This window comes from Podarcis erhardii, assembly GCF_964252035.2.
Source record: "Podarcis erhardii genome assembly, chromosome: 3".
NCBI lineage: Eukaryota > Metazoa > Chordata > Lepidosauria > Squamata > Lacertidae > Podarcis > Podarcis erhardii.
Genome location: NC_138507.1, coordinates 19,545,366 through 19,570,415, shown reverse-complemented (window position 1 = coordinate 19,570,415; position 25,050 = coordinate 19,545,366). Strand labels below are relative to the sequence as shown.

Below are 25,050 nucleotides of genomic sequence, written 5' to 3'. Positions count from 1 at the left end.
TTAAGGATGTCATTTCTGTAGGAAAACTAAGAAATGTAGAAGAGCCTGAATCTTTTGAGCGGTATATGATGGGTGGTTCCAGTAGAGGGCACTCAAACACCATTCAAGAGCATACTTACCTAGGCCTGGAGGTGACCAGAAAGACAGAGTTCATTCTGGTGATGTTAAGAACAGGGAATGCACTGAGTGCTTGTGCTTGGAATCGTAGAATCACCGAATGGTAAAGTTGGAAGGGATTCCAGGGGTCTTCTAGTCCAGCCCCCCTGCAATGCAGTAATCTTTTGCCTAGTGCGAGACTCAAACTCATGACCCTGAGATTAACAGTCTCATGCTCTACTGATTGAGGTATCCAAGCTTGTTCTTATTTGAAATCAATGGATCTTCTACACCAATCAATCTGTTTATTATCCAATGTGATGGTGAAGGAGTTCTGTTCCATGAATTTATAAGAATGGGAGCTTCCAGTGTGGCTGTTTATTGAAAATAATATGTTTGCATAAAGCTTGCAACACCACCAGTTTATTAAACATTCATCCTGATACATTATCATGGACGTTATATGAAATTGCCAGGTTCTGGTGATTATCTCACACTTTTCCAGTGCAATTTTCTATCATTTTTGTTATCAGAGTTTTTTCCAGTAAGAAAAATCATTCAATGTTTGTACTAGGTAGTGCAAGTTAGCACTCAAAGTTTGTGTGAATAAACTGCCCATCTAGATCTGCCCTTTAAGGTTAAATACAAGCATACTTGGAAACTAAAAGTTGGTGTTGGTTCAAACCAGATTTGCTCCTATTCGTTTGGTGGTGAGCTTAGGCTACATCAGGAGTCAGCAAACTTTTTCAGCGGGGGGGGGGGGGGGAGTCCACTGTCCCTCAGACCTTATGGGGTGGGGCGGACTATCTATCTATCTATCTATCTATCTATCTATCTATTAGGGGATGAACAAATTCCTATGCCCCACAAATAGCCCAGAGATGCATTTTAAATAAAAGGACACATTCTACTCATGTAAAAACACACTGATTCTTGGACCGTCCACGGGCTGGCTTTAGAAGGTGATTGGGCCGGATCCGGCCCCCAGGCCTTAGTTTGCCTACCCATGGTCTACATCCTAAAATACAAAATGAGATTTATGGATCTGTGTTCCCATTCAGATTTTGTTTGTTTCAGTACTACTATGGTTTTCTTCTCAGTCTTTAAAATTATAGAGTTGGAAGGAGCTTTGAATCTGCAATAAAGCATTCCTGACAGTTGGCCACCCATGCTCTGAATAAGTATCACTCATGTATCACTTATTAAGTATCTTGCTCAGAATATTGCTGATTAGTTCTGTCAGCCAAGAAATAGCCCTGTCCTTAAATCAGCGTGTGAACAGACTGTCAAAGTGGTCAATGCAAATCCACAGAAGCTTTTTGCTCCTTGTACAGATAATCCCTTGTAAGCATTTCTGGGGCCACAAACAAAGGCACTTCTGTAAACAAGGCAGAAACTGTGTTCAGAAGCTCCCATATAGCAGCCACCAGCAGAAGAATGGGCTCTTCATTGGCAACCATTGCCTTCCTAAGCTCATAAAATTTGCAAGCATTCTTTTCTTTTCTTTTCTTATTTATACTTTTCAAGCTTCTCCATATTTATCATTTAACAAGCAAGACAAATTCTGCCTATTCTGCTTACAGGTTTCAAAGAAGTACAGTGAGATTGAGGAGTTTTATCAGAAGCTGGCTACACATTACCCACAATCCTCTCTGCCACCACTGCCAAGGAAAGTTCTGTTTGTTGGGGAGTTTGACATCCGGGAACGGAGAGCTGCGTTCAATGAGATCATGAGATCCATTTCCAAAGACACAGATCTAGCAACAAGTCCCGAGTTAATGGAATTCCTAGGTAACTCCCAAGCATGCTTTTGTAATCGTAACATGTCATTTATTCAATATCCAGTGACCCTTTAAGCTTTTGAATACCAGAGAAATTTAGCAAAGTCAGCTGCATCTCCTATCAATTTTCAAGACACTTTTCCCCTTCAGGTATTAAATTCTCATGTCCAAGCCCCTCTGCAAACCTGCTAGATTTGCTTTCCTACAAACCCTGTGCTCAGATTGGTCTTGAATTTCATAAATACTCCATTGCCTCATTGTGAGATTTGGTTGTAAAAGCACCCCGTGACCTAGACATGTTAATGTGATTTAAGAAGAAAAAAATCACACCTTCGTTATTAATATGAGAAACTGTCTAGGCAACATGGGCTGTGTAATTTTCTTTTTTTAAAAAGGCCAGAATTCTACACTAAGGTAACCCAAGTGTTCCAGTAAGAGTTTGCAGCCTTAATTTTGTGTGTGTGTATTTTCCTGTTTTATATAATTTATTCAATACGGCTTGCTCACTGTACGGAGGGCAGAGAGCGATGTAAAGTGTAAAATCCCTGTCTGAATCACTCAGGATCTTTCCACTGAGATTTCTCTAGGCGTTATCCACACAATGAGATAGATGCCAGATAGACCCCCCTGGCATTTTCAAAACACTGAGTTCTTCATGGAATGCAGCTACTATGTTTGCACCAGATGATAGCAGAATTGCAGGATGCGCACTGCCATTGTTGTAGTGATATTGCCAGTGGTGGACCTGCACAGCTGCTCATTATATGTATGCATGGCTTAAAATTGGGTGGCTGACCTCTGGCCCTTAGGATGTGGATGAACTCCAACTCCCACCAGCCCTAGTCAGCATGCCAAGTGTGGGCAGGTGGGAAGGGAGTTGTTGTGGAGGGCTACAAGCTCATCACTCCCGCTTCAAATGCACTGTGGGAAGACTAGGCGCCTGGTTACTTTTGAGAGTAGCTTCTGTTTGGGGTTGAAACTGGGTGGCAGGCAACCATCTGCATGTTGTTGTTGTTGTTTAGTTGTTTAGTCGTGTCCGACTCTTCGTGACCCCATGGACCAGAGCACGCCAGGCACTCCTGTCTTCCACTGCCTCCCGCAGTTTGGTCAAACTCATGTTTGTAGCTTCGAGAACACTGTCCAACCATCTCGTCCTCTGTTGTCCCCTTCTCCTTGTGCCCTCCATCTTTCCCAACATCAGGGTCTTTTCCAGGGAGTCTTCTCTTCTCATGAGGTGGCCAAAGTATTGGAGCCTCAACTTCAGGATCTGTCCTTCCAGTGAGCACTCAGGGCTGATTTTCTTCAGAATGGATAGGTTTGATCTTCTTGCAGTCCATGGGACTCTCAAGAAGCACCAGAATTCAAAAGCATCAATTCTTTGGTGATCAGCCTTCTTTATGGTCCAGCTCTCACTTCCATACATCACTACTGGGAAAACCATGGCTTTAACTATACGGACCTTTGTTGGCAAGGTGACCATCTGCATAGCAGCCTCCAAAACACTGCTGGTCTGGGGCTCTAACATCTTCATGCATTGGAGCGGGGTGGACTAGATGACTCTCATGGTCCCTTCCAACTCTAAAATTCTATCTGAATTACAGGAAAGCATTCATTTCTTTCAACAATTTATGACACTGCCATTAGTGTGTATAAATGTAAAAAGGTAAAGGACCCCTGGACAGTTAAGTCCAGTCAAAGGCGATGATGGGGTTGTGGCGCTCATCTCGCTTTCAGGCCGAGGGAGCTGGCGTTTGTCTACAGACAGCTTTCCAGGTCATGTGGCCAGCATGACTAAACAGCTTCTGGCACAATGGAACACCATGACGGAAACCAGAGCACACGGAAACACCGTTTATCTTCCTGCCACAGCAGTACCTATTTATCTATTTGCACTGGTGTGCTTTCGAACTGCTAGGTTGGCAGGAGCTGAAACAGAGCAACAGGAGCTCACTCTGTTGCGGGGATTCGAACCACCAACTTTCTGATCAGCAAGCCCAAGAGGCTCAGTGGTTTAGACCACGGTGCCACCCGCATCCCATTGGTGTATATACATGGCATAGGCGCCAACTCCTAGGGGCTGAGGTCTCTTTGCCCCCCCTAAAACATTTGAGGGGACTGGGGCCCCAAAGTTGATGGACATTGCCATTAAAATGATGTGGGTGTGCCCTGTCATGTGATTGATTGTGTGGGGTGGGGCTTACTTGTTCCCCCTCCCCCCCCGGATATTTTATTAAAGATGGCGCCATGATGCAAGGTTACAAAAATGAAGCCTATCTTGTTTTCTTGAGATCTCCAGGTGGTTTATTGCAATGTGTCCATGGCACTCTTTGAAATCACACATCAGAGTGGCTAAAAATGACAGGCAACTAACAACTGAGCCAGACAAACTCTATGATGCTCAAATGTACTGTTTTGAGGCCCTGTAATGGGGAAATTTTAAAATGTCTGGAAACCCAGCCAGATGGGCGGGGTAATAATAATAATAATAATAATAATAATAATAATAATAATAATTCCATATACAGTACAATGTTGTCAGTGAGGTCTGCCTGGCACCTTCCCCCACCTGCCTTTAGTAGACTGGGATGCTGTTATGTTTTCTAATGTGCTGCCAAGATTCCTGCAGCTGCTATGAGGGTTGTTTTGTTCTATTTTTGTTGTATAAGTATTTATATTCATGTTTTTAAATGTGTTGTAAGTCACTTGGAGGCCTTTGGCCAACAAGTGGCTAACAAGTCTAATTAATGATGCTGCTGCTACTGATGAAATAGTTCTTCATTTTGTTTGCCAAACAGTCAGAAGTTGGTGACGTTGGCACGGGACCAGAATACCCTCTCTTGAAGCCTCTGCATTCAGTTTTCCATGTTGTGCTTCTGCAGGAACCAGATCCACCAGTGCCACGGACATCAAAAGTAAAAACCTCCCCGATGCGGAAGACAAGGACGACGAAAACGAAGCCTTTGATTTCTTCAAAGAGGAAAGGACGCCTGACCCCGTTCCCCTGTTCAAATCCTCAGAAGAGCAGGGTGTTAAAGAGAGAAAAGAAAAAGAGGAAGAGGAGGACGGGGATGACGATGGAGACCCACTTGGTGTTATCAAGTATGACTTCTTAATTTTACCGTGCTCCTTATGCAAAATGTCCATCAGTAATTCAAACTTAATCTGTTCTGCCATACTGTCCTAGTGTGTACTTCTGAGCTGTAGTAGCTGCGTTGATGCCCAATAAAGAAGAAAGGCTAGAGAAAGGAGAGAGAAACAACTCAATTGTATGGGGAAGATCTCTCCATTTGCAGCATCTCCAATTCAGGTGCTGTCAGGGAACTGCCATCAGCTCAGAGACAAGAGGTGGAAGGGCAGTTGTGTTATAGGGAGCCTCCGAAGATCTTGCGAAGCAGTTCTTCCTCTGGCGAGGAGGGAAGCCCTGCCTCCAGTGGGGAAGGGGCGCAGGGATCAGAAGATGCTAGGGAGAGCCGCAACACCGAGTCTGAGCAAAGCGGAGGGGAGGCAAGTCCCCCTTTGCCAACGCCCACTTTGCGCAGTAGGTTTGCGTGCAGAGAGGGGAGGAGAAGGGTGGGGGTCACATAACTGTTATGCTGGGGAAGGTATAAGGACCACCCACTCCCAGATTCTGCTAGCGACTGAGCAGACATGGACTTGCGACGCTCTGCACTATAAAATAGTTTGTACAGATAATAAAGCCTGGAAAAGACAGGTTGGAGTCTTGCCTGTTTGCTCTCGAGCAACCACACCACCACCTGACAGGTGCTTAAAGATATTTGCTTGTGTTCAGTGCTGGTAGCAATCAAAGAAGGCACCTAGATCACCTAGGAATCTTTTGCGCAATGTGGGGCTCCAATCCAAGGATGGAGCTATCAGGAGCTCTTGATTAATCCTCTGAATTCTCTATGAGAAGCCCCCACAAGCTGGACTAGATTATTTACATGAAAACATATGAGCAGGAGTGATGGTCATAACTAGGGCAAATCCCAGCCAATGTTAAGCATGTGTAAATAGCACTTTGAAGTTTTAAACTTTTGGCTATAGTGTGTCTTCACTTTTTTCACTTTCCTTTGTTTTTTCTGCACATCCCTGACAAAAAGTATTCAGTTAATTCCAAAATCTGCATCCATCCATGTTGGCCCAAAACGAAGGCATTTCCTCATGTGTTCCACTTCAAAATGGAAAATGCAAGAAAGGAAGAAGGAATGCTTTTTATTTTTGGCAACTCAGAATAAGAACAAAATGTTACTTGGTAATTAAGAATTGATATGGGATCCCCCCCTTTTTTTGCTTAAGGTATATAGCCATACTGCAATGATTTTACGATTCCTAAAAGATTCCTGAGTGGTTATCATTTTCTGTCTAGTCATTATGCACTCTAAGCATTTTCATTTAACAACTTCTATATTGCTCAAAACTGAAACTGTCCCTCTGGATATCTAAAATTCCAGAATGCCTGGATTTAAAACACACTCACACACGCCACAAGCTGGGTTGCTATTTTTGCTGAGAACCTTGATAAAGCATTGTTTTTCCGTGAAGTGGTCATTGGCTGCAGGCATATACAAAAGGGAGTGTCCTTATTTGGATAGGAAAAAGGTCTTTCTGAACTGGGCATTATGTTTTCCTGGATATTCTGCTGAAACGAAAGATATGTAGTTAAAATAATAATAATATCCCAATGTCCAAAGAAACAGAAAACCTGCTTCTTGGGCTTTGGCCGATCTGTTTTCTTAAAAGCCTTTTGTTCAGGGTTCAGAGGACCATAGGAAAGCTTCTAACTGAGAGAGGGAGGCCTTCTTCCCGGTGAAGCCTCTGCCACCTTTCCTCATTCAACAGGCCACTCCTGAAACCTGGGCAAACTTTTGTAAACATCAATGGAGCATGGAGCTCTGGCTTGAAAAAACAAAACATTGCACCCAGACACTGGTGAAGGGCCTTCACAGCCTCTCCCATTTCAGTTTTAATGGAGTAATAGAGCACAGTGTCGTCAGAATTGTGATGACATCTTGCGCCATATTTTCTAATGACCTCTCCCAACTGCTCCATGTAGATGTTAAACAGCATTGGGAGTATAACCATAGCGATACCCCACAGACAGGGGTCCAAAGAGCACTCTTCCAACATGGTTCTCTGCATGCAACCCCATATGTGAGAACAGAACTGCTATGCACCTGATACTCATCTCAAAGAGTCTGTCCAGGAGGATGGAGTGGTCAATGGTATAAAGATCTGCAGAGAAATCAAGGAGGAACAGAATCGTCTTCTGCTTGTCCTCTTCTTAGTCATCCGTCGGGGTGACCAAGGCTGATTCAGTCCCATCACCAGGCCCAAACTCAGATTTAATTTGGGCTAGATGATTCATATCATTCAAGAATATGTATACTGTAGTTGGCCTGCCATGACCCTTTTTGCTACCTTCCCTGAAAAGGAGATATTTGTGACTGGTCAGTAGATAGTCTAAGCCAATTAATCATCTAGTCCAACTCCCTGCAATGCAGGAATCTCAGCTAAAGCATCCATGACAGATGCTCATCCAACCTCTGCTTGAAAGCTTCCAATGAAGAAGAAGAAGAGTTTGGATTTGATATCCCGCCTTTCACTCCCTTTAAGGAGTCTCAAAGTGGCTAACATTCTCCTTTCCCTTCCTCCCCCACAACAAACACTCTGTGGGGTGAGTGGGGCTGAGAGACTTCAGAGAAGTGTGACTGGCCCAAGGTCACCCAGCAGCTGCATGTAGAGGAGTGGAGACGCGAACCCGGTTCCCCAGATTACGAGACTACTGCTCTTAACCACTACACCACACTGGCTCTCAAGCAGAGTCCACAACCTCCCGTTCCATTGGCAAACAGCTTTGTCAGAAAATTTTTCCTGATGTTTCATCGGAATCTCCTTTCTTGTGACTTGAAGCCATTGGTTTGAGTCTTACCCTCCAGAGAGGAGAAAACAAGCTTGCTCCATCTTCCATGTGACAGTCCTTGAGCTATTTGAAGCTGGCTCTCGTATCTCCTCTCAGTCTCCTCTCTTCCAGGCTAAACATACCCCTCACATCCAAAGCAAAGTGGGCTTAATGTGTTGGACCCAATGGCCCCAATATGGCCACAGGGGCCATGGTTCTAACTATGGAAAGGCACCATACAAATACAGTGGTACCTTGGGTTACAGATGCTTCAGTTTACAGACGCTTCAGGTTACGGACTCCACTAACCCAGAAATAGTACCTCGGGTTAAGAACTTTGTTTCAGGATGAGAACATAAATCGCGCGGTGGCAGCGCAGTGGCAGCGGGAGGCCCCATTAGCTAAAGTGGTACCTCAGGTTAAGAACAGTTTCAGGTTAAGAACGGACCTCTGGAACGAATTAAGTTCTTAACCAGAGGTACCACTGTAAAACGATGTATGTATCTACAAATTTGCTTTTGATGTGGACCTGAATTACTTGACTTCCAATCCTGCCCTCCTAGTTGCAAGCATGGGTGGTCACCCTGTTAACTGATTTTTGTCAATGAGTAGGCTGCCTCAAAATAGGAGAGGAAGCAGGGCCTGTAAATGGTTGAAATAAATGAATGAGCTAACTTAGCCTGGATTGCACCCTCAATAATGACAAGAAAACTTATCTCTGTCCTGAGGCACAGTGCGAAGCATGCAACTTACATAGCCACCTGTTCAAAAGGGTTCCACATCTTCAAGCACACACAGCTGCAAAGCCTCTGGAGTCCCGTCCCGCCCCCCCCCCCCACTTTTGACAATCGCTGGCTTACAGGCCGAAGCCTTCAAGCGGGCTCGGCCACTGAGCGAGTGCCAAGTGATGCAAGTGTTTGAAAGTGCTTTGAATCCCAGCTTCTTGCTTCTTGTCAGATTTTTAGACAAAGCGTGTTCTCCAATAAATGAGAGCACGTGTTGCGGTGTGGGCCGCCGGGCCAGCCCTCTTGTTGCCAGGCAGGTTAATAGTTGTTGCCTGGCATTGTGATTGGGTAACCGGGTTGCTGGGGCAAATTGTATGTTGCAAATTGTGTGGGCGGGACCATAGTCTTTAAATATTGGTGCACTCTGGTTTCTCTTTCTCTTTGCAGAGTGCATCGGATCACCCGCCCGCCTGCCCGCCCACCCTCTTTTCCGGTTGACCTTGCTTTGCCTGTCATGGGGTCGTCTGCCTTGGCGCAGGGGCCTAGTAGGAATTTTGCCATTTGGTGATTGGCTGTGCCATTTGGGTTTTGCCTACTACTCAGCAATTCGTCACAACTTGTAAGGTTGCGGTTAGGCATTGGTTATAATATGCTGGTGGTGGAGGGGTCAGGATAGGCTGTGCCTGCCCCTCCTATTGCGCTGAAGGGAATTCCGTTAAAGGAATCCTGGGGCTTGCCACAATTTCGTCCAATCCCTGTCATGGGACCAGGGCCGCCCAATCCCTGTCATGGGAATCCCTGTCATGGGATCAGGGCCGGCAAGCTTTCGGGGAGCTGCTGGGGTGAGCGGCGTGGGTCCGACGCTTAGCTCAGATGACCCCCAAGTTTGACTTTCCCTTCTACTGGCTACCGATCGGACCTCGGGATGTCAGTTCTGTCCCAGGCGGGGGGACAGATAGTCATAACCAATGTCCAAACAACCACTCACTGATTTTGTATTTTAATAAAGTTGTGGCCAAAATAGTGCCCAAAAACCAAAACTAAAATTATGTGTTATGTGTGAAGTTATTTGAGGGGTGGCCTGGGGACCTACACACGCAACTTTTGTCATCCCTGTGACGCACCCTTTTGTGTCAGAGTCGCTTCCTGACTTCCTTGCTCCCCTCCAAACATGTTGGCACAGCAATGTACTTTGATCTGGCAGCCGTTGAACTAAGTACTTTATTTATATTGTGCAAATCCCCTTAGTTTAATACAAAACAGACATATGAGTGGGGGATCCCTTCTCCAGTATAATTTAAATGTGCAGTTTAAGACTCTTCTCAGATGCGAGGTAAGGTAGCTGTTAAATAGTTGTACAAAGTCCTCCCCACTTAATGAGTGTGGTTCTGTTTTTGTAGATGGCTGAACAGGCTGTCCAGTCCTCACCCATGCTGAAGGCTGTATCTACCTTGCCTATGCTGGCACTCAACCACATTAATAATAATAAAAAAACATTTCAAATGCGTTATAAGCCTGCAACAGCAGATGGCGCCAGAGAGCAAAGAAATTCTGTGCGATTTTCTTCATAGCGGTTTTTTTTGTTAGAACGATTAAATTTCTGACTTATTTATAGTGCTTTTTCTTTCTGTGTGCAGATCTACCCCAGGACTGCCACACCATCTGCTTATGTAGAATAGGGCAGCAGTAATGCTTGCTGGTCGCTTCAGGTCCACAGCTGTCTTTGTATCCCCTTTGCCTCCCCTTCTCTTCATAGTATATTTAGCAACAATCACACATTTTGTAGCTTGGCAGCTGTGGGAAACCAGATGACATGATGGTGATGCGAGGGCTAGATAAAGCCTGAGCTAATGTCCTTGCAGGCAGCTTGGGAAAGTTTTGCACTGAGTGGAAAAAACGGAATCGCCAAGGCCTGTGCTGTTGTGAAAATACAGAGAATCCCTGTAAAGCCTGTTTTCCACAAACAGCTGCTGAGGTGGTAAAGCTGTAGCACGGAACTGAACTGAATTGTAGAGTTGGAAGGGAACCGTCTGCAATGCAGGAATGCTGCCCAAGCTGTGTGGGAATGTAAAGGATAGTAGAAGAGGATATATTGATTAAATATCATCCTTCATTCACGCTAGTGTGTCTCATAGCAAGAAGCTAGTTTGCAGATTTGTTTGAGTCTCTTTAGTCAAGCAATCCACTCTGGCTTGCCCAGATTGGATTATTCCTGTTAAGTCCCCGTTGATCTCTTTTAAAAGAATGAAGACACAAGAGACTTTCCTTAAAAGTAACAAGAAGTTTACTCACGTTCAGTTCACAGTATGATCCCTGAAGGCAGGCTTTCGCTAGTAGTTGCAGAACAAATTGTGAGTTCATCCCGTATGGGGATGGAGCCCATGTGTTGCTGGCTGAGAGCCAACAGACAGCAAAATATGTTAAGAGAAGAAAATGGCATCAAGAGAAAGATGGCAGCATGGTTCGGCTATTTCATTGAGTCAGCCAGGGTCATGCCCATCTGCTTGGTCACATGCAGGGGGAGAATGTTCCGGACCAGTGAAACAGGAAGTTATATTGGCTGGAGTAACATCCCCCTGCCTTTGTCCACTCTAGGGAACCAAGGAATGTTGTATTTGACTGCTCCAATGGGTTGCATCCCACAAGCTATCCCTAGGTGAGCTTGGACCATCAACCTTCTGGTTAACAGCCAGACACACTTATCTGTGTGGACATTTCAGGCTGCAAGGTGAGCAGGCAGGGCTCACATTGTGAAATGCTCCCCTTACGTAAAATCGGTTCCTACATGTGAAATACTAGTCTTGTAAGGGAAAAGGTGAGGCTTTAATCCTACCAAAAATGTAGGGTTTTCTTTAACACAGAGTTATTGTGTTTAAATGGGAGAGAGTTCCATGCAAAAGAATGGAAAGATGAGCACAAATTGAGCAAAAGAGAACTGGTTTAACATTTGTGGGAGCTGATGGCAATAGTCATATTAGCAGTAATTCTAAAGAAAAATGGAAATGGTAAATAAAGACTGGATGAAGGGTTGTCTGTTGAACTATTTGAAAAAAAGAGAGAACTTAAGTTTTATTATAAGCAAAGATAACAAAATATATTCTGTGTGTTCTTATGTATGTTCATTATATCCTATTTATTGCACATCACACAAGTAGTATGTAGTATCGCTTTTGTAAGACATATTAGATATTTAGAAGAATGAACAGATGGAAAATAGGGATAGATTTGAAATTCATTTAAAAAAAAAACAAACCATGGGGATGAAATGGGGGAGCGTTGGCAGTCGGAAATTGAAGAGCCCAGATACAGGTTTGGTAGCTAATCTGTAATTTATGTGGAATGGGATCTTTTAAAAAAGCTAAGAAGGTTTAGTGCCACAGGTAAGTACAATTCAAGGCTGCTTCTTTCTGCAGCTTTGGAATTGAGCAAACTGGGCAGATTGAAGCACCTTTTGTCTTAGGGACTTTGCAATAATAGGATGACTCAGCTCTCAAAATAGAATTTGGAATGGGCATTACCTCATCCACCAGCTTCCCAAGCCTCTGCCCAAGGAACAGGAAATGTTGAATCACTCGATTCACAGAGTGGGTTCTGTTGACAATGGTAAACCTTAATAGGGGGTGGATTTCAGTGGCCTGTTTTGCTGAGCCTTTAATGAATAACTGGCTTGGCTTTTGAAAAGGCTTATTCACAGCAGCGAAAGTGTATGTAGGTTAGCAGAAGTCTGGTCTTGACTGTTTGCGACGGGCATTTCCTCATGCTTCTCAGTGTTTTGCAAATGCTCCTGCAAATAAGCCCACAAAGGCCATTCGGCTACATTAGTCATCTGTATTGGTGTCCTGAAGAGTCACCACTGGTTACCAGGCAAGTGGCTATTTGCAAGGGTATCCTTTGTCATGTCTATGATCCTGAGAAGAGTTGATATACATAGAATCATGGAGCTGGAAAGGACTTCAAGGGTCATCTAGATGTGAGACTGACACGCAGGGCTTCCAAGTTTCAACACGTTAAGGCATCTTTTCCCAACCCAGTGCCCTTCAGGTTAAACATGCGAAAGGCACTAGCTTAGGGAAGGCTGGAACCCGAAACGTCTCCCCATCCCAATCAGTTTCTTGTGAACAATTGTTTAGTTGTGAACACATTCAAACAATTTTAGGGGAATGCTTGAAATCATCATAGAATTTCCAGCTAGCGAGGTTGGCCTGTCATGTTTCATAAAGCATCTTGCAGATGACCAATGTTTGGAGGAGTGTGGGGGATGGGCAAGAAACGTTGAGTGCTAAAAATAGAGCTAGAGTTTTGTGTAACATTTTTGTCTCTCCCCCCCCCCCACAATGAATGCGGCATGTTCTTGTCATTGCATTGTTTTATACTATTTGGAGTCCCCATGATCATATTACAAAGTACAGTGGTACCTCAGGTTACATATGCTTCAGGTTACACACTCTGCTAACCCAGAAATAGTACCTCAGGTTAAGAACTTTGCTTCAGGATGAGAACAGAAATTGTGCTCTGCTGGCACGGCGGCAGCGGGAGGCCCCATTAGCTAAAGTGGTGCTTCAGGTTCAGAACAGTTTCAGGTTAAAAACGGACCTCCAGAATGAATTAAGTACTTAACCCGAGGTACCACTGTGGTTGTGTTCTATGCTTTTAAATCAATCACTGCTAAGAGTTGTTCCTTTTCGCTTTCCAAGGTATCAATTAAAGAAAAAACAACTGTGTAGTGTGAGCAAATTTTTATTCTGACCCAGTGTGTGACCCAGAGAAAAAGAAGTTTGAGAATTGCTGCATTTAGACCTTGAATGCGTTCTGTGAACCCATCGCTATTTTGCTTCCGGAAAATAGCACCAATGAGCCAATAATGGTAAAAACGACATTGGGATGTTGGCAGAGCCAACTTTCTGCCTCTCCACCAGCAACAAGCCTCTTGAAGTAAGCTTGACAAAGGCCCAGTTTTGTGAAAAGCAAGGGCTACTTCAGGGAAGCTGCAAACAGTGCTATTAATAAACCAGCGCCAGGGCGAAATGCGAGGGCTTCTGTCTGTTCCCACGGAACATTGTGCTCTCCTGGCTCTTTGTGGTGACGTCATGCTGGGCGCTCGGTGGCACTTCTGATCAATTTCACTTCCTCAGTTTAATCCCTCTTACTGGATTTTGACTCAGCAGCCACCCTTATTTGGAGCAGGACAGACATCCCCCTTTGGCTGCTGCTGGCTTCGCCATTCATCTCTCCCACAAATCCCTACAATTTTGCATTTGTACATTTTACACTGCTGATGGATACTCTTTATTGCAAAAGGTTGGGAGAGAAGGCACTTACTTTCTCAATGCAGATTTGTGGGAACGGTGCCTCCTTCTTTTGAAGTGACCTCAGGAGAACCATGTCGCTGGTAAAATGTTAGTCACCAAGCAGTTCATGAGAGGTTCCCTTCCATAGAAGGGAATTGGCAGGATGAAACATGGTTGCAGAAACTGGCAACACTGATATACACACACCTATTCTTTCTTTTTTTACACACACAGAAATGTAGCTAAAATGTATTAATTGGGGTGCGAGTGTCTTTATTATTTCAGCATATCTAAAAATAGATGTGTCACCAAACCAGCAAATTATTTGACTTTGCAGATGGATTATTGGTTGGTTGTTGTTGTTTTTTAAAAAAACTTCCATTGTCCTTAAGTGTCTGTGACTGCCCTATTATTATTATTATTATTATTATTATTATTATTATTACAATTTATATATCATCCTTCATCATAAGATCTCAGGGCGGTTCACAGAACAAAATATAGGATAAAGACAAGTAAATAAGTACAGTGGTACCTCGGGTTAAGTACTTAATTCGTTCCGGAGGTCCGTACTTAACCTGAAACTGTTCTTAACCTGAAGCACCACTTTAGCTAATGGGGCCTCCTGCTGCTGCTGCGGCGCCAAAGCATGATTTCTGTTCTCATCCTGAAGCAAAGTTATTAACCTGAAGCACTATTTCTGGGTTAGCGGAGTCTGTATCCTGAAGCGTATGTAACCTGAAGCGTATGTAACCTGAGGTACCATTGTAGAACAAAACAGCAAAACGACAACTTCCCCCTTCTCAAAGACATGTTTTAAAGGCTGTAGAATATTAATCTGCCGTTTCTTCTGCACTTGAAACCTCCAGTAGCATCAGATTTGGGAAGTGGAAGTGTCAATGGTAACATTTACAAAGAATCGGAAAGATGTGGCATCTCTGTAAATAAGGAGAGCATAGTGTGATCATTGCAACATTTCAAGAAGTTCTGTGGCAGTTGTGTCCAACGCTAAGGTGGATCACTATTGAAATCTAATATGACGTTGATTGGAATGAGCACAAGCTTTGGGGGAGAATTTTGTTAAGGCTTGACAGTGGGTGGCCGTTCGGACCTTGCTTTATTTAGCTTCGATCCCTTCCAGTTCAAACAGCCTGATGGATCAGTGCTATGCAAAGCCTACTTTAAGATAACATCTTGGGGTTGATTGTGAATCCTTTGCAGGATTCACCTGAGCTTTACTCAGTGGCTCCCTCTCCAGAAAGCACAGAGAAGGCTCTCTTTTTGGAATGGTCTTCCATTACAATTTTGGGTACTGGTGCTTTTCATACCATTAGGAGCACATTGCAGGGTTCTGCACTGCTTTCTTCTTATCTTTCAGCACAGTAAGAATTACCACTGTTATTTTTTCCCCTCTCTCTCTCTTAGAAAAGCAGCTGTCGAGTGGAATTGTGCCAGCGTGTTTTCCTCTCTGCCGCTAATAGCTGCTTTTTATTAGAGACATGGGGGAGAATGTTAAAGGGCACATCCTCCAGGCCACAAATCTCCCACCTCCCCAAAATTCAATTTGTAAGTCCACAGGGTGGCTGTTCCTCTGGAAAAGAGGAAAAAAAAGAAACACTCTTAACAGTGTCTGCTGGATTTTTCTGCTGTCATTTAAACCTTTAGATCAAAAAAGACTAAGAAACCCACACCTCCTCCAGCCAAAGACGGGAAGCCCAAGTTAACGATTTTTGACGAAGAAGCTGTTCCCGATGAAGGACTGTTTGGCTCAGTTAAAGGGTTTTCATTCAGCAGCAGCAAGAGGATATTGGCAGCCGAAAAAAGTAAGTGTACTTCTAGTCAGCTCCTTGATGTGCGCTCCGAAAACATGTGCCAAAGTTTCGCAAAGCTTAGTTGCAAAACTCCAAATCATTCTTTGCCAGCTTGTGCATACAGTCATTTATTCCAAGATGGAAAATGCCTTAGTACACTCATTTAGATATGTGTGATGACTCCAATGGTTGAGTTGAGTTAAAAGCGAAGACCCCTATCTCCTTCTTTTTCTCCCTATGAGAATTGCATTCCCTTAGGGATATTCTTCCAGTGGCTACAGACCAGCAGTGGGGAGGACGCATTCAGAATCAAGCTGAATGAGGTCATCAGTGGTGGCTTATGCCCATTGGGTGGAAGACGGGAAGCCAATATTCCATACCCTCCAACATTTCTCTGATTAAAATAGGGGCATCCTATATTATTATTATTATTATTATTATTATTATTATTATTATTATTATTATTATTATATTAATACCCTGTCCATCTGACTGGGTTGCCTCAGCCACTCTGGGTGGCTTCCAACATATATAAGAATATCATGAAACATCAAACATTTAAAAACTTGCCTGTATTTTAAAGGTTATATAGTTACTTGTGGGTCTCATATCTCCATAAAAAGGTAAAGGTAAAGGGACCCCTGACCATTAGGTCCAGTCATGGCCGACTCTTGCGGTGCTCATCTCGCTTTATTGGCCGAGGGAGCCGGCATATAGCTTCCGGTTCATGTGGCCAGCATGACTAAGCCACTTCTGGCGAACCAGAGCAGCGCACGGAAACGCTATTTACCTTCCCGCCGGAGCGGTACCTATTTATCTACTTGCACTTTGACTAGTTTGCACTTTGACTGCTAGGTTGGCAGGAGCTGGGACCGAGCAATGGGAGCTCACCCCATCGTGGGGATTCAAACCACCAACCTTCTGATCGGCAAGTCCTAGGCTCTGTGGTTTAACCCACAGTGCCACCTGCGTCCCCTACACTCCAACATTTCTTGGATGAAAATAGGGACATCCTAAGGAAAAATGAGACATTCCAGGATCAAATCAGAAACTGGGATGGCTTCTGTAAATCCGGGACTGGAAAACAGGGACACTTGGAGGATCCGATATTCAGGCTACTGCTGTGTACAAGTCAAATGTAGCTGTTATCTCTTTGTTCAATTATCAGATCTGAAATTGTTTGAAGATCCAGACCTTGGTGGAGTGGTGACTCTGGGTGACTCACTGCTGTTGCCAACCGCCTGTGCAAGCACAGAACATGCATTAAGTGGTAGCCTTGAGGAGGACACTGAAGAGCTCTTGAGGTACAGTATTAATCTTGGATGCATCTGAAGTTGTAGGGTCTTCAGTGCTCCCTAGCTTTGCAGAGCAACAAACATGTAGCAACTCTTATGCTGGAAGGGTTCGCATTCAGAAATGTCAACAGGCTAAACGATAGCCCGAGGCCTTGATTTTCATTATCTGTAAATTGGTATCTGATGTAGCCCTTACTAAGAATTTGTATTTTTTAACGCATGATGCAAATAACTTGTATATGAAGCCTGAGCGTTGAGGTGTATTCAGTGCTACGGTGTATCCAACAAAGTTGTCTTTTTGGTGCAAGGACTTCCACTTGTGTAATGGGACTTCCGCCCCTTGTGCACCCTGTAAATCTGCTCTGGAGGGTTGTGGGAATCCCCATTGTATTTGGGGGGCACATGGTACAAAGGGAGAAGGAGAGGAAGTTCTGTTGTACAAGTCGTTGGGTGAGCAGGATAAGTTCACTGGATGCTACCCTTAGGCCTCAGGATTCATAGTGGATGAGGTACCGTAGTATACAACTTAGCTTTATTCAGAGTTAAACCCATTGGAATGAATGAACACGACTAAGTGAGGTCTATTGATTTCAATGGGCCCACTCTGAGTAACAATACCCATTGTTAATAGTTTTGTCCATTGTGGCACCAACCTTACTCATCATCTGTAGCACAAATATTTGTGGTCAGTTTTGGCTTAGCAATTACCGTATTTTTCGCTCTATAAGACGCACCCGACCATAAGACACACACCTAGTTTTAGAAGAGGAGAACAAGAAAAAAATATTTTCTCTTCCTCTCTGCGCAGCGTCTCTCCAGCAAAGCAGGAAGAGAAATGGAAGAGGCTCCATTTTTCCTCCCACTTTGCTGAAGGGGCGCTGCACAGCTTTCTCTCTCTGCGCAGTGCCTTTCCAGTGAAGCGAAGTCAGAACAGCAAGAGGGATCGCTGTGCAGCGAAAGCAGTGATCCCTCTTACTGTTCTGGCTTCTGGGATAGCCGTGCCAAGCCTCTTCAGGGCAGGGGCAGTGTTCCTCCCGTTGCCCTGAAGAGGCTTTGTGCGGCTATCCCTGAAGCCAGGAGAGCGAGAGGGATCGGTGAGCACCGATCCCTCTCACTCTCCTGGCTTCAGGAATAGCTGAGCAGCCTGCATTCGCTCCATAAGACACACACACATTTGCCCTTACTTTTTAGGAGGGGAAAAGTGCATCTTATAGAGCAAAAAATATGTTGTTTGCAGGTTAAAGGTATATGATAACATGATTTAGAATTTCAGGTGACTAGAATAAATTGCACACTTTATTAGCGATCCGGGAGATTTTACAGACTCACATTTCATTAACTACAGGAATGCACTTGCATGCAAAATGTCCAGGCCAAAAGTCATGTTTTGAGTGATTTTCCGAAAGCTTTAATGATTACTTTCTAATGTGAGTGGGGTGGGGGTGGGGAATCCACTGTGTGAGGTCCCTTGGGATGTGAGTGTGGGCCTTCCTTTGTTTATACAAAGAGTACTTTTATTAACAAGTCACATCAGCAACACCTACCTTAATCTACTCGGAGGTAAAAAATTAGTTGCACATTGCGTCTTGTGCATTGGCAACACATTTGATCTTCTAAGGCATGATGTCTTCAGGGCACAGCCTGATTGTTACTGGAGTGGAATATTTGAGAAGGAAGAACACACACAGTCATTAACTGCCATCTATTGTTTTTCTTCTGTCTCATCCCAGTTATCAAAGATAGACATTTTGTATGTATGGGCAAAACACCACCTTATGCAACCTTAAGCATAAACCACTGCAAACAGCTTCTTCATCTGTCAGATGAATATGCATCACATTATACGGATTCTTCCAGCTTGGTAAAGTAAGAAAAAGGCCACTCTGGGCAGCTTCCAAAACATATAGAAACAAAGGTGCCATCTTGCACCAAATATTGTGGGTGCCCGCAATGAAAGGCTTCAGCTTTGCCCATTGACTGGGGGGGGGCAGCCCCCACAAATACATTATTGTGGGTGCCAAAGCAGTTGGCTCCAGTGTACAGAAATGTAAGAAACCATCAGACATTAAAAACATTCTGATACAGGGCTGCCTTCAGATGTCTTCTAAAAGTTGTGTAGTTCTTTATCTGGTGGGAGGGTGTTCTACAGGGAGGGTGCCACTGCTGAGAAGGCCTTCTGCATAGTTCCCTGTAACTTCGCTTCTCACAACAATGAAACCGCCAGAAGGCCTCCGAGGAGCTGAACCTCGGAGCTGAGTGATGGGGGTGGAGATGTTCCTTCAGGTATACAGGGCCGAGGCTGTTTTTAGGGCAATAAAAGTCAGGACCAACACTTTGAATTGTGCTTGGAAATGTACTGGGAGCCAGTGAAGATCCTTTAGGACTGGTGTTATGCATATGGTCCTGGCGGCCACTCCCAGCCATCAGCCACATTCTGGTTTAGTTGTAGTTTCTAAGTCAACTTCAAAGGTAGCACCACATAAAGCACATTGCGGTAGTTCAAGAGGGAGATAACCAGAGCATGTACCGCTCTGACAAGACAGTCTGGGGGCAGGTAGGGTCTCAGCTGGCAGACCAGATGGAGTTGGTAGACAGCCACCCTGGACCTGTGCCTCCATGGAGAGCTGTGGGTACAAAATGACTCCCAGGCTGCACGTCTGGTCCTTCAGGGGCATAGTTACCCCATTCAGGACCAGGGAGTCCCCCACATCCGCCTACCCCTTGTCTGCTAAAAACATTACTTCCGTCTTGTCAGGATTCAACCTCATCCATCCATTATGCAGAATAGGGAAACTTGTGGTGTAGATTAGAACCACTCTTTCTTTTCCTGATCCCTGAGGTGTGATCCTTTGGTATTTTCTTACGACAAATATAATTGTTTCTTGCTCTCTTTTTAAATGGTGGTGGAGATGCTGAATCTTTGGAACTGGCATGGCAACCAACTTCTTGTTTCTAGCTTATTTGACCTACTTAGAAAGTGCCGATATTTTCCATGCAAACCCAGCTGCTAGTAAACCATTACAGTATTACGACAAGAAGTTCTAACACATGCTTTCCTTTTTTAAACCAAACTTAACATATTTAAATTTAAAAATAGAATGTGGGTTTCTGTGCTCTTTATAAACCTTTAAAATTAAAAATAGACAGCAAACGCCCATGTTTCTTTATAACACTTATAAACAATGAGATACACTTTTTGTTTCCTTTTCTTAAACTTTTCAGATAGTTGCTTTGCCTCCTGTGTTCTATGGAGTGTGCATAAAATATCAGAAAACACTGTTCTCTATTGGCCTGGGTTTGATGTATCTCGTTCTTTCATAGGAGTCACGAGTTGTATGCAAAGTAGTGCTAAGAGCCAGTGTGGTGTAGTGGTTAGGAGCAATGGACTCATAATCTGGGGAACTGGGTTCGCGTCTCCGCTCCTCCACATGCAGCTGCTGGGTGACCTTGGGCCAGTCACACTTCTCTGCAGTCTCTCAGCCCCACTCACCTCACAGAGTGTTTGTTGTGGGGGAGGAAGGGAAAGGAGAATGTTAGCTGATTTGAGACTCCTTAGGGTAGTGATAAAGCGGGATATCAAATCCAAACTCTTCTTCTTCTTTTTATTGTTCCATCAGTGTAACAGAAAACTTCCCCCCCTCATACCCTTCAATATGTTCTAGGTGTTCTTCCCAACCCTCTGGAGCAGATTTGGGGAAGGTGGGGGTGGGGAGAGAGGAGAAACAGTGGTGGATTTTGGAGTCTCAAATTTCAGCGACACCCTGCACATTGCCAAAATTTGGTGCCTCTCGCTTTCCATTCTACATCATTGTTACAGCCAGGGCCTTTTTTCAGCCGGAGCTTACAGCTCTGGCACCTCTCTGCCATTCTAAGAGAACAAAGGAGAAGTTCGTGGTGAGCCCCGGCACCCCTTTTTCTAGGAAAATCGCACTGGTTACAATGCCCCCAAGGCTCTGCACACAGTTTGACCAAACCTAAATCTGTACCTTTGAGAAGGTCCTTTGCACAAGCAAAAATCCTTCTGTGGATAGAATGAGGGCACTGGAAATCACCCAATTATTTTTCAGGGTTTACGTGATAAAGTGAAACTTGTATGAAAAGTCTAATGTAGCAGGAGTACTGTTGTTCCACCTGGCCTTTGGCTTGGAATCAACTTGATCCCCTCCTCCTCTATCCTTTTTCCTTTCTCCTTCTGTGATGGAACTCCTATTTGGGGACTTCCTTGGCTTTTTTCCAGGCCAACGTAGGACCAGTCTGGGTAGTTGGCCTTGGTGTAGATATGACATTTTCATCCCCAAAAAAGTTTTTGATTTGAGTTTCTACTGAAATGTGGCTGCATTTTAATGTTGTATTTTAATCTTGTTTTTAAGTTGTATTTTAATCAATTGTTTTATACCTGGTGTTAGCCACCCTGAGCCCGGTCGGGGCTGGGGAGGGCGGGGTATAAATAAAATTTTATACTATTCTAATGATTGTTGAATGTTACTTTTTTGATGTAGGTTGCCTATTTTAAAGTTATGTTTTATTATCACATTTTTGTATTGCATTAGATTGTTATAAGATGTACATTTTTTGTTTCTTCAGCTTGTAAGCCGCCTTGAGTATTGTAAGATAGAAAGGTGGTATACAAATTAAAAATGATTTATTATTATTACTACTACTACTACTACTACTACTATGTGTTGGTGAGGTTTTGAAGTAGAAGTTTCATCTTTAACCCAAAAATAAATATTCCCTCACCCCCACAATTGGAATAAGATTCGCTTCACGTCTCTGAACTTGTTCTTCCTCCTCAGAGTGGAAGAGGATTTTGAGAAGATGTGGAAACCAAGCTCCAAGCCCAAGCTACCACCTAAGCCAGCGTTACCAAAGAAGCCAGCAGTAACTGATGCAAAACCCCCATTCTCCTCAGCCCCCAAAACAAAGCCAACTGAAGTAAAGGCTCAGACCATGGGCGAAGTTGATATCCTCCAGTACATTCAAGAAAACGAATCTACCAGCAGTGAAGAACCAAGCCTGTTCTGAAACACAGACTATGCCAGACTTTTCTTCAGGAAGAACTTCCACCAGCCTTCTGCATCTGGTTGGACAGAGCAGGCTTTGGCCCAGCGGCCTCGGTTGACAGCTTGCCTGCTGGTTCATTATGGCAAAGAGAGCAGATTTGTAAGCAGCAAATCAATGAATGGCTTGTGTGTGTTCTGACCGCAGAGCAGCTGGGATCTGATCAAAGATGCCTTATGTTTGTTTTTTTCAGGGAGTTTCAAGAGCAAGGCTAGAATTTTGTTGAAAGTGAGAGTGCTATCTCGTTTTGTTTTGTTTTGTTTTGTACTACAGTTGTAGTTCAAACTGTTGGAATACATTCATACAACATAATTTGGGGCAAATTGATTATTTGAGAGGTAGAGGGGATAAAGGGAGCAGACTTAGTAAGGTGGTTGAGTAAAGTAAATTTTTTTTTCTTAATTGGAAATAGTTTTAACTGCTTCTCCTTGTCCCTAGAATCAGAGAATTGTAGAGCTGGAAGGTGTCGCAAGGGTGATCTAGTCCAACCCTCTGCAATCCAGGAATCTCAGCTAAAGCATCCATGACAGATAGCCATCCAAATTCTGCTTAAAAAAACCTCTAAAGAAGAATCCACAACCTCCTGAGAGAGACCATTTCACTGTCAAACAGTTCTTAGTGTCAGAAGGTTTTTCCTGATGTTTAGTTAGAATCTCCTTTCTTGTAACTTGAAGCCATTGGTTTGAGTCCTGGAGCAGAAGGAAACGAGTTTGCTCCATCCTCCATTTGACAGCCCTTTAGATATTTGAAGATGGCTCTCGTATCTCCTCCTAGCCTCTTCTTTTCCAGGCTATAAACATACACAGCTCCTTCAACCATTCTTCATGTGGCTTGGTTTCCAGACCCTTAATCATCTTGGTTGAAATATCTCCTTGAAACAACTTTCTAGAAAATATGCCAAAAAACCCCTTCACCCCCTGGATTGATTGGCTACAGGGCACATACAGCATTTACCCCCAGATCCATATTGCCCCATATTTATGGTATTTATATGTGTAGATGGGATGTGGGTGGTGCTGTGGGTGGAGCCTAGGACTTGCCGATCAGAAGGTTGGCGGTTTGAATCCCCGCGACGGGGTGAGCTCCCGTTGCTCAGTTCCTGCTCCTGCCAACCTAGCAGTTTGAAAGCATGTCAAAGTACAAGTAGATAAATAGGTACCGCTCCAGCAGGAAGGTAAACGGCGTTTCCGTGTGCTGCTCTGGTTTGCCAGAAGTGACTTAGTCATGCTGGCCACATGGCCCAGAAGCTGTACGCTGGCTCCCTTGGGCAATAAAGCGAGATGAGCGCTGCAACCCCAGAGTCGGTCACGACTGGACCTAATGGTCAGGGGTCCCTTTACCTTTATATGTGTATGGGGTGTCCAAATGCTTCTTCATGAGAAGCACTAGATTTTCTCTTCTGACCATAGTTTGTTGTGGTGTATTGGAGACTATGCTCAATAGCCCCCAGAGTTTCAGGAGCAGCTTGTTACGTAGCAGGAAAAGGGAGGGGGAATGTGGGAGTTTTGATCATGGCATCTGGTTTTCGTCTCTTCAGCTCCATTCCTAGGGCTAAGGTAGGTGCAGACTTCTTTTTACAAGCTGAAATTTTTGCATTTCTTGCTATCACTTTGGGTGAGGAGAGATTAAGTTGTATATGGAACAGGGTAAGCTAAAAGCCCCGTAAATCCATCTCTGCCAACGTTCACGAGCATTTTGTGAGTTTATTTAAAAGCTGCAGCTTTATAGATGTCAAGACCTTGATATAGATGCCTATGCTATTTGTAAGAGGGTTAGGAAAAGGAACAGAAATATGACCTGTACCAATGGGTTCAAATTGCAAAAGAAGGGTTATTTTTGGACTAAACATTAAGATGAACATAATTATAGGATTTTGAGCAGATGCCACAACTGGGTGGTGGATTTCTTGCAAGACATTCAACTAGATCAGGCATGGAGAATTCTTTGACCTTCCAGATGTTCCCATCAGTCCCAGCAAGCATAGTCAGTAGCCAGGAAGGATGGGAGTTGTAACTGAACAAGGACCACCTCTTCCCATATGAACTGACCTCGACCCTGCAGTGCTCATCTGAGGCCCTTCTTCATGTGCCTCCACTGTCAGAGGTCTGGAGGGCAGCAACACAAGAAGAGGCCTTTTCTGTGGTGGCTCCCCTCTTGTCAAATGCTCTCCCCAGGGAGGCTCACCTGAGGGCTTCACTACATATCTTTAGGTGCCAGGAAAAAAACATTCCTTTTCTCCCAGGCCTTTGGCTAATTAAGCAGTCTATGTGGCCTTTTAAACTGTGTGTGGTGGGGGTTATTGTTTTTCTTTGTTAGTATGTTACATATTTTTGTGTTTTTATGTTGTAAACCAGCCTGTGATCCTTGGATGAAGAGTGGTACAGTGGTGCCTTGCAAGACGAAATTAATTCGTCCCGCGAGTTTTTTCGTCTTGCGATTTTTTCGTCTTGCGAAGCACGGACTTTGGAAAAGCTTCAAAAAGCACCAAAGTCTTCAAAAACCTCAAAAAAGGCTACCACACCGCGTGCTATGAGTTGCTCCTCGAAGTGAATGCACGGTTTTAAGAAAAAGGAAACAAACTCGCAAGACAAAGGAAACAAACTTGCAAGACGTTTTCGTATTGCGAAGCAAGCCCATAGGGAAATCCGTCTTGCGAAGCAACTCAAAAAACGAAAAACCCTTTCGTTTTGCGAGTTTTTCGTCTTCCGAGGCATTCGTCTTGTGAGGTACCACTGTATTGAAATTTAATTAGCAACAACAACAACAACTGGAGAGCCAAAGATTCTGCACACCTGAACGAGATGATTGCTTCCAACTCGATTCTATATTTTGATAATTCAGTTAGACAGCTGACGAAAGTGCTTTAAGATTGTTTCTCTCTTTTTATATGAACCTATCCTATATCTTTTTCATTCTCTCTTGGGTAACTGAGGCCCACAAAACAAATATCTCTTGAGGAGAAGTTAAGCCATATCAAGAGACTGGCCAAGCCAGTAAACTTATCTCTGTTGCCTTTTGAATATACACCAGAATGAATGGAGGGGGAAATATCGAAGCACTTTAAATGAGTTGTGTTTATAATGTATAATGTTCA

General features: G+C 44.0%; 1 protein-coding gene across 1 annotated transcript in view; it reads left to right on the top strand.

The window, feature by feature from the left end:
* The window catches only part of HS1BP3 (HCLS1 binding protein 3), a 32,117-nt gene extending 9,140 nt beyond the window's left edge, over window positions 1-22,977 (top strand). Inside the window, exons 3-7 of the mRNA XM_081857314.1 lie at window positions 1,680-1,887; window positions 4,757-4,976; window positions 15,455-15,612; window positions 16,769-16,904; window positions 21,692-22,977. Of these exons, the coding sequence (XP_081713440.1) occupies window positions 1,680-1,887; window positions 4,757-4,976; window positions 15,455-15,612; window positions 16,769-16,904; window positions 21,692-21,920 (951 nt within the window). The 3' untranslated portion in view covers window positions 21,921-22,977. The remainder of the gene's footprint in view (window positions 1-1,679; window positions 1,888-4,756; window positions 4,977-15,454; window positions 15,613-16,768; window positions 16,905-21,691) is intronic.
* The last annotated feature ends 2,073 nt before the right edge of the window (window positions 22,978-25,050 follow it).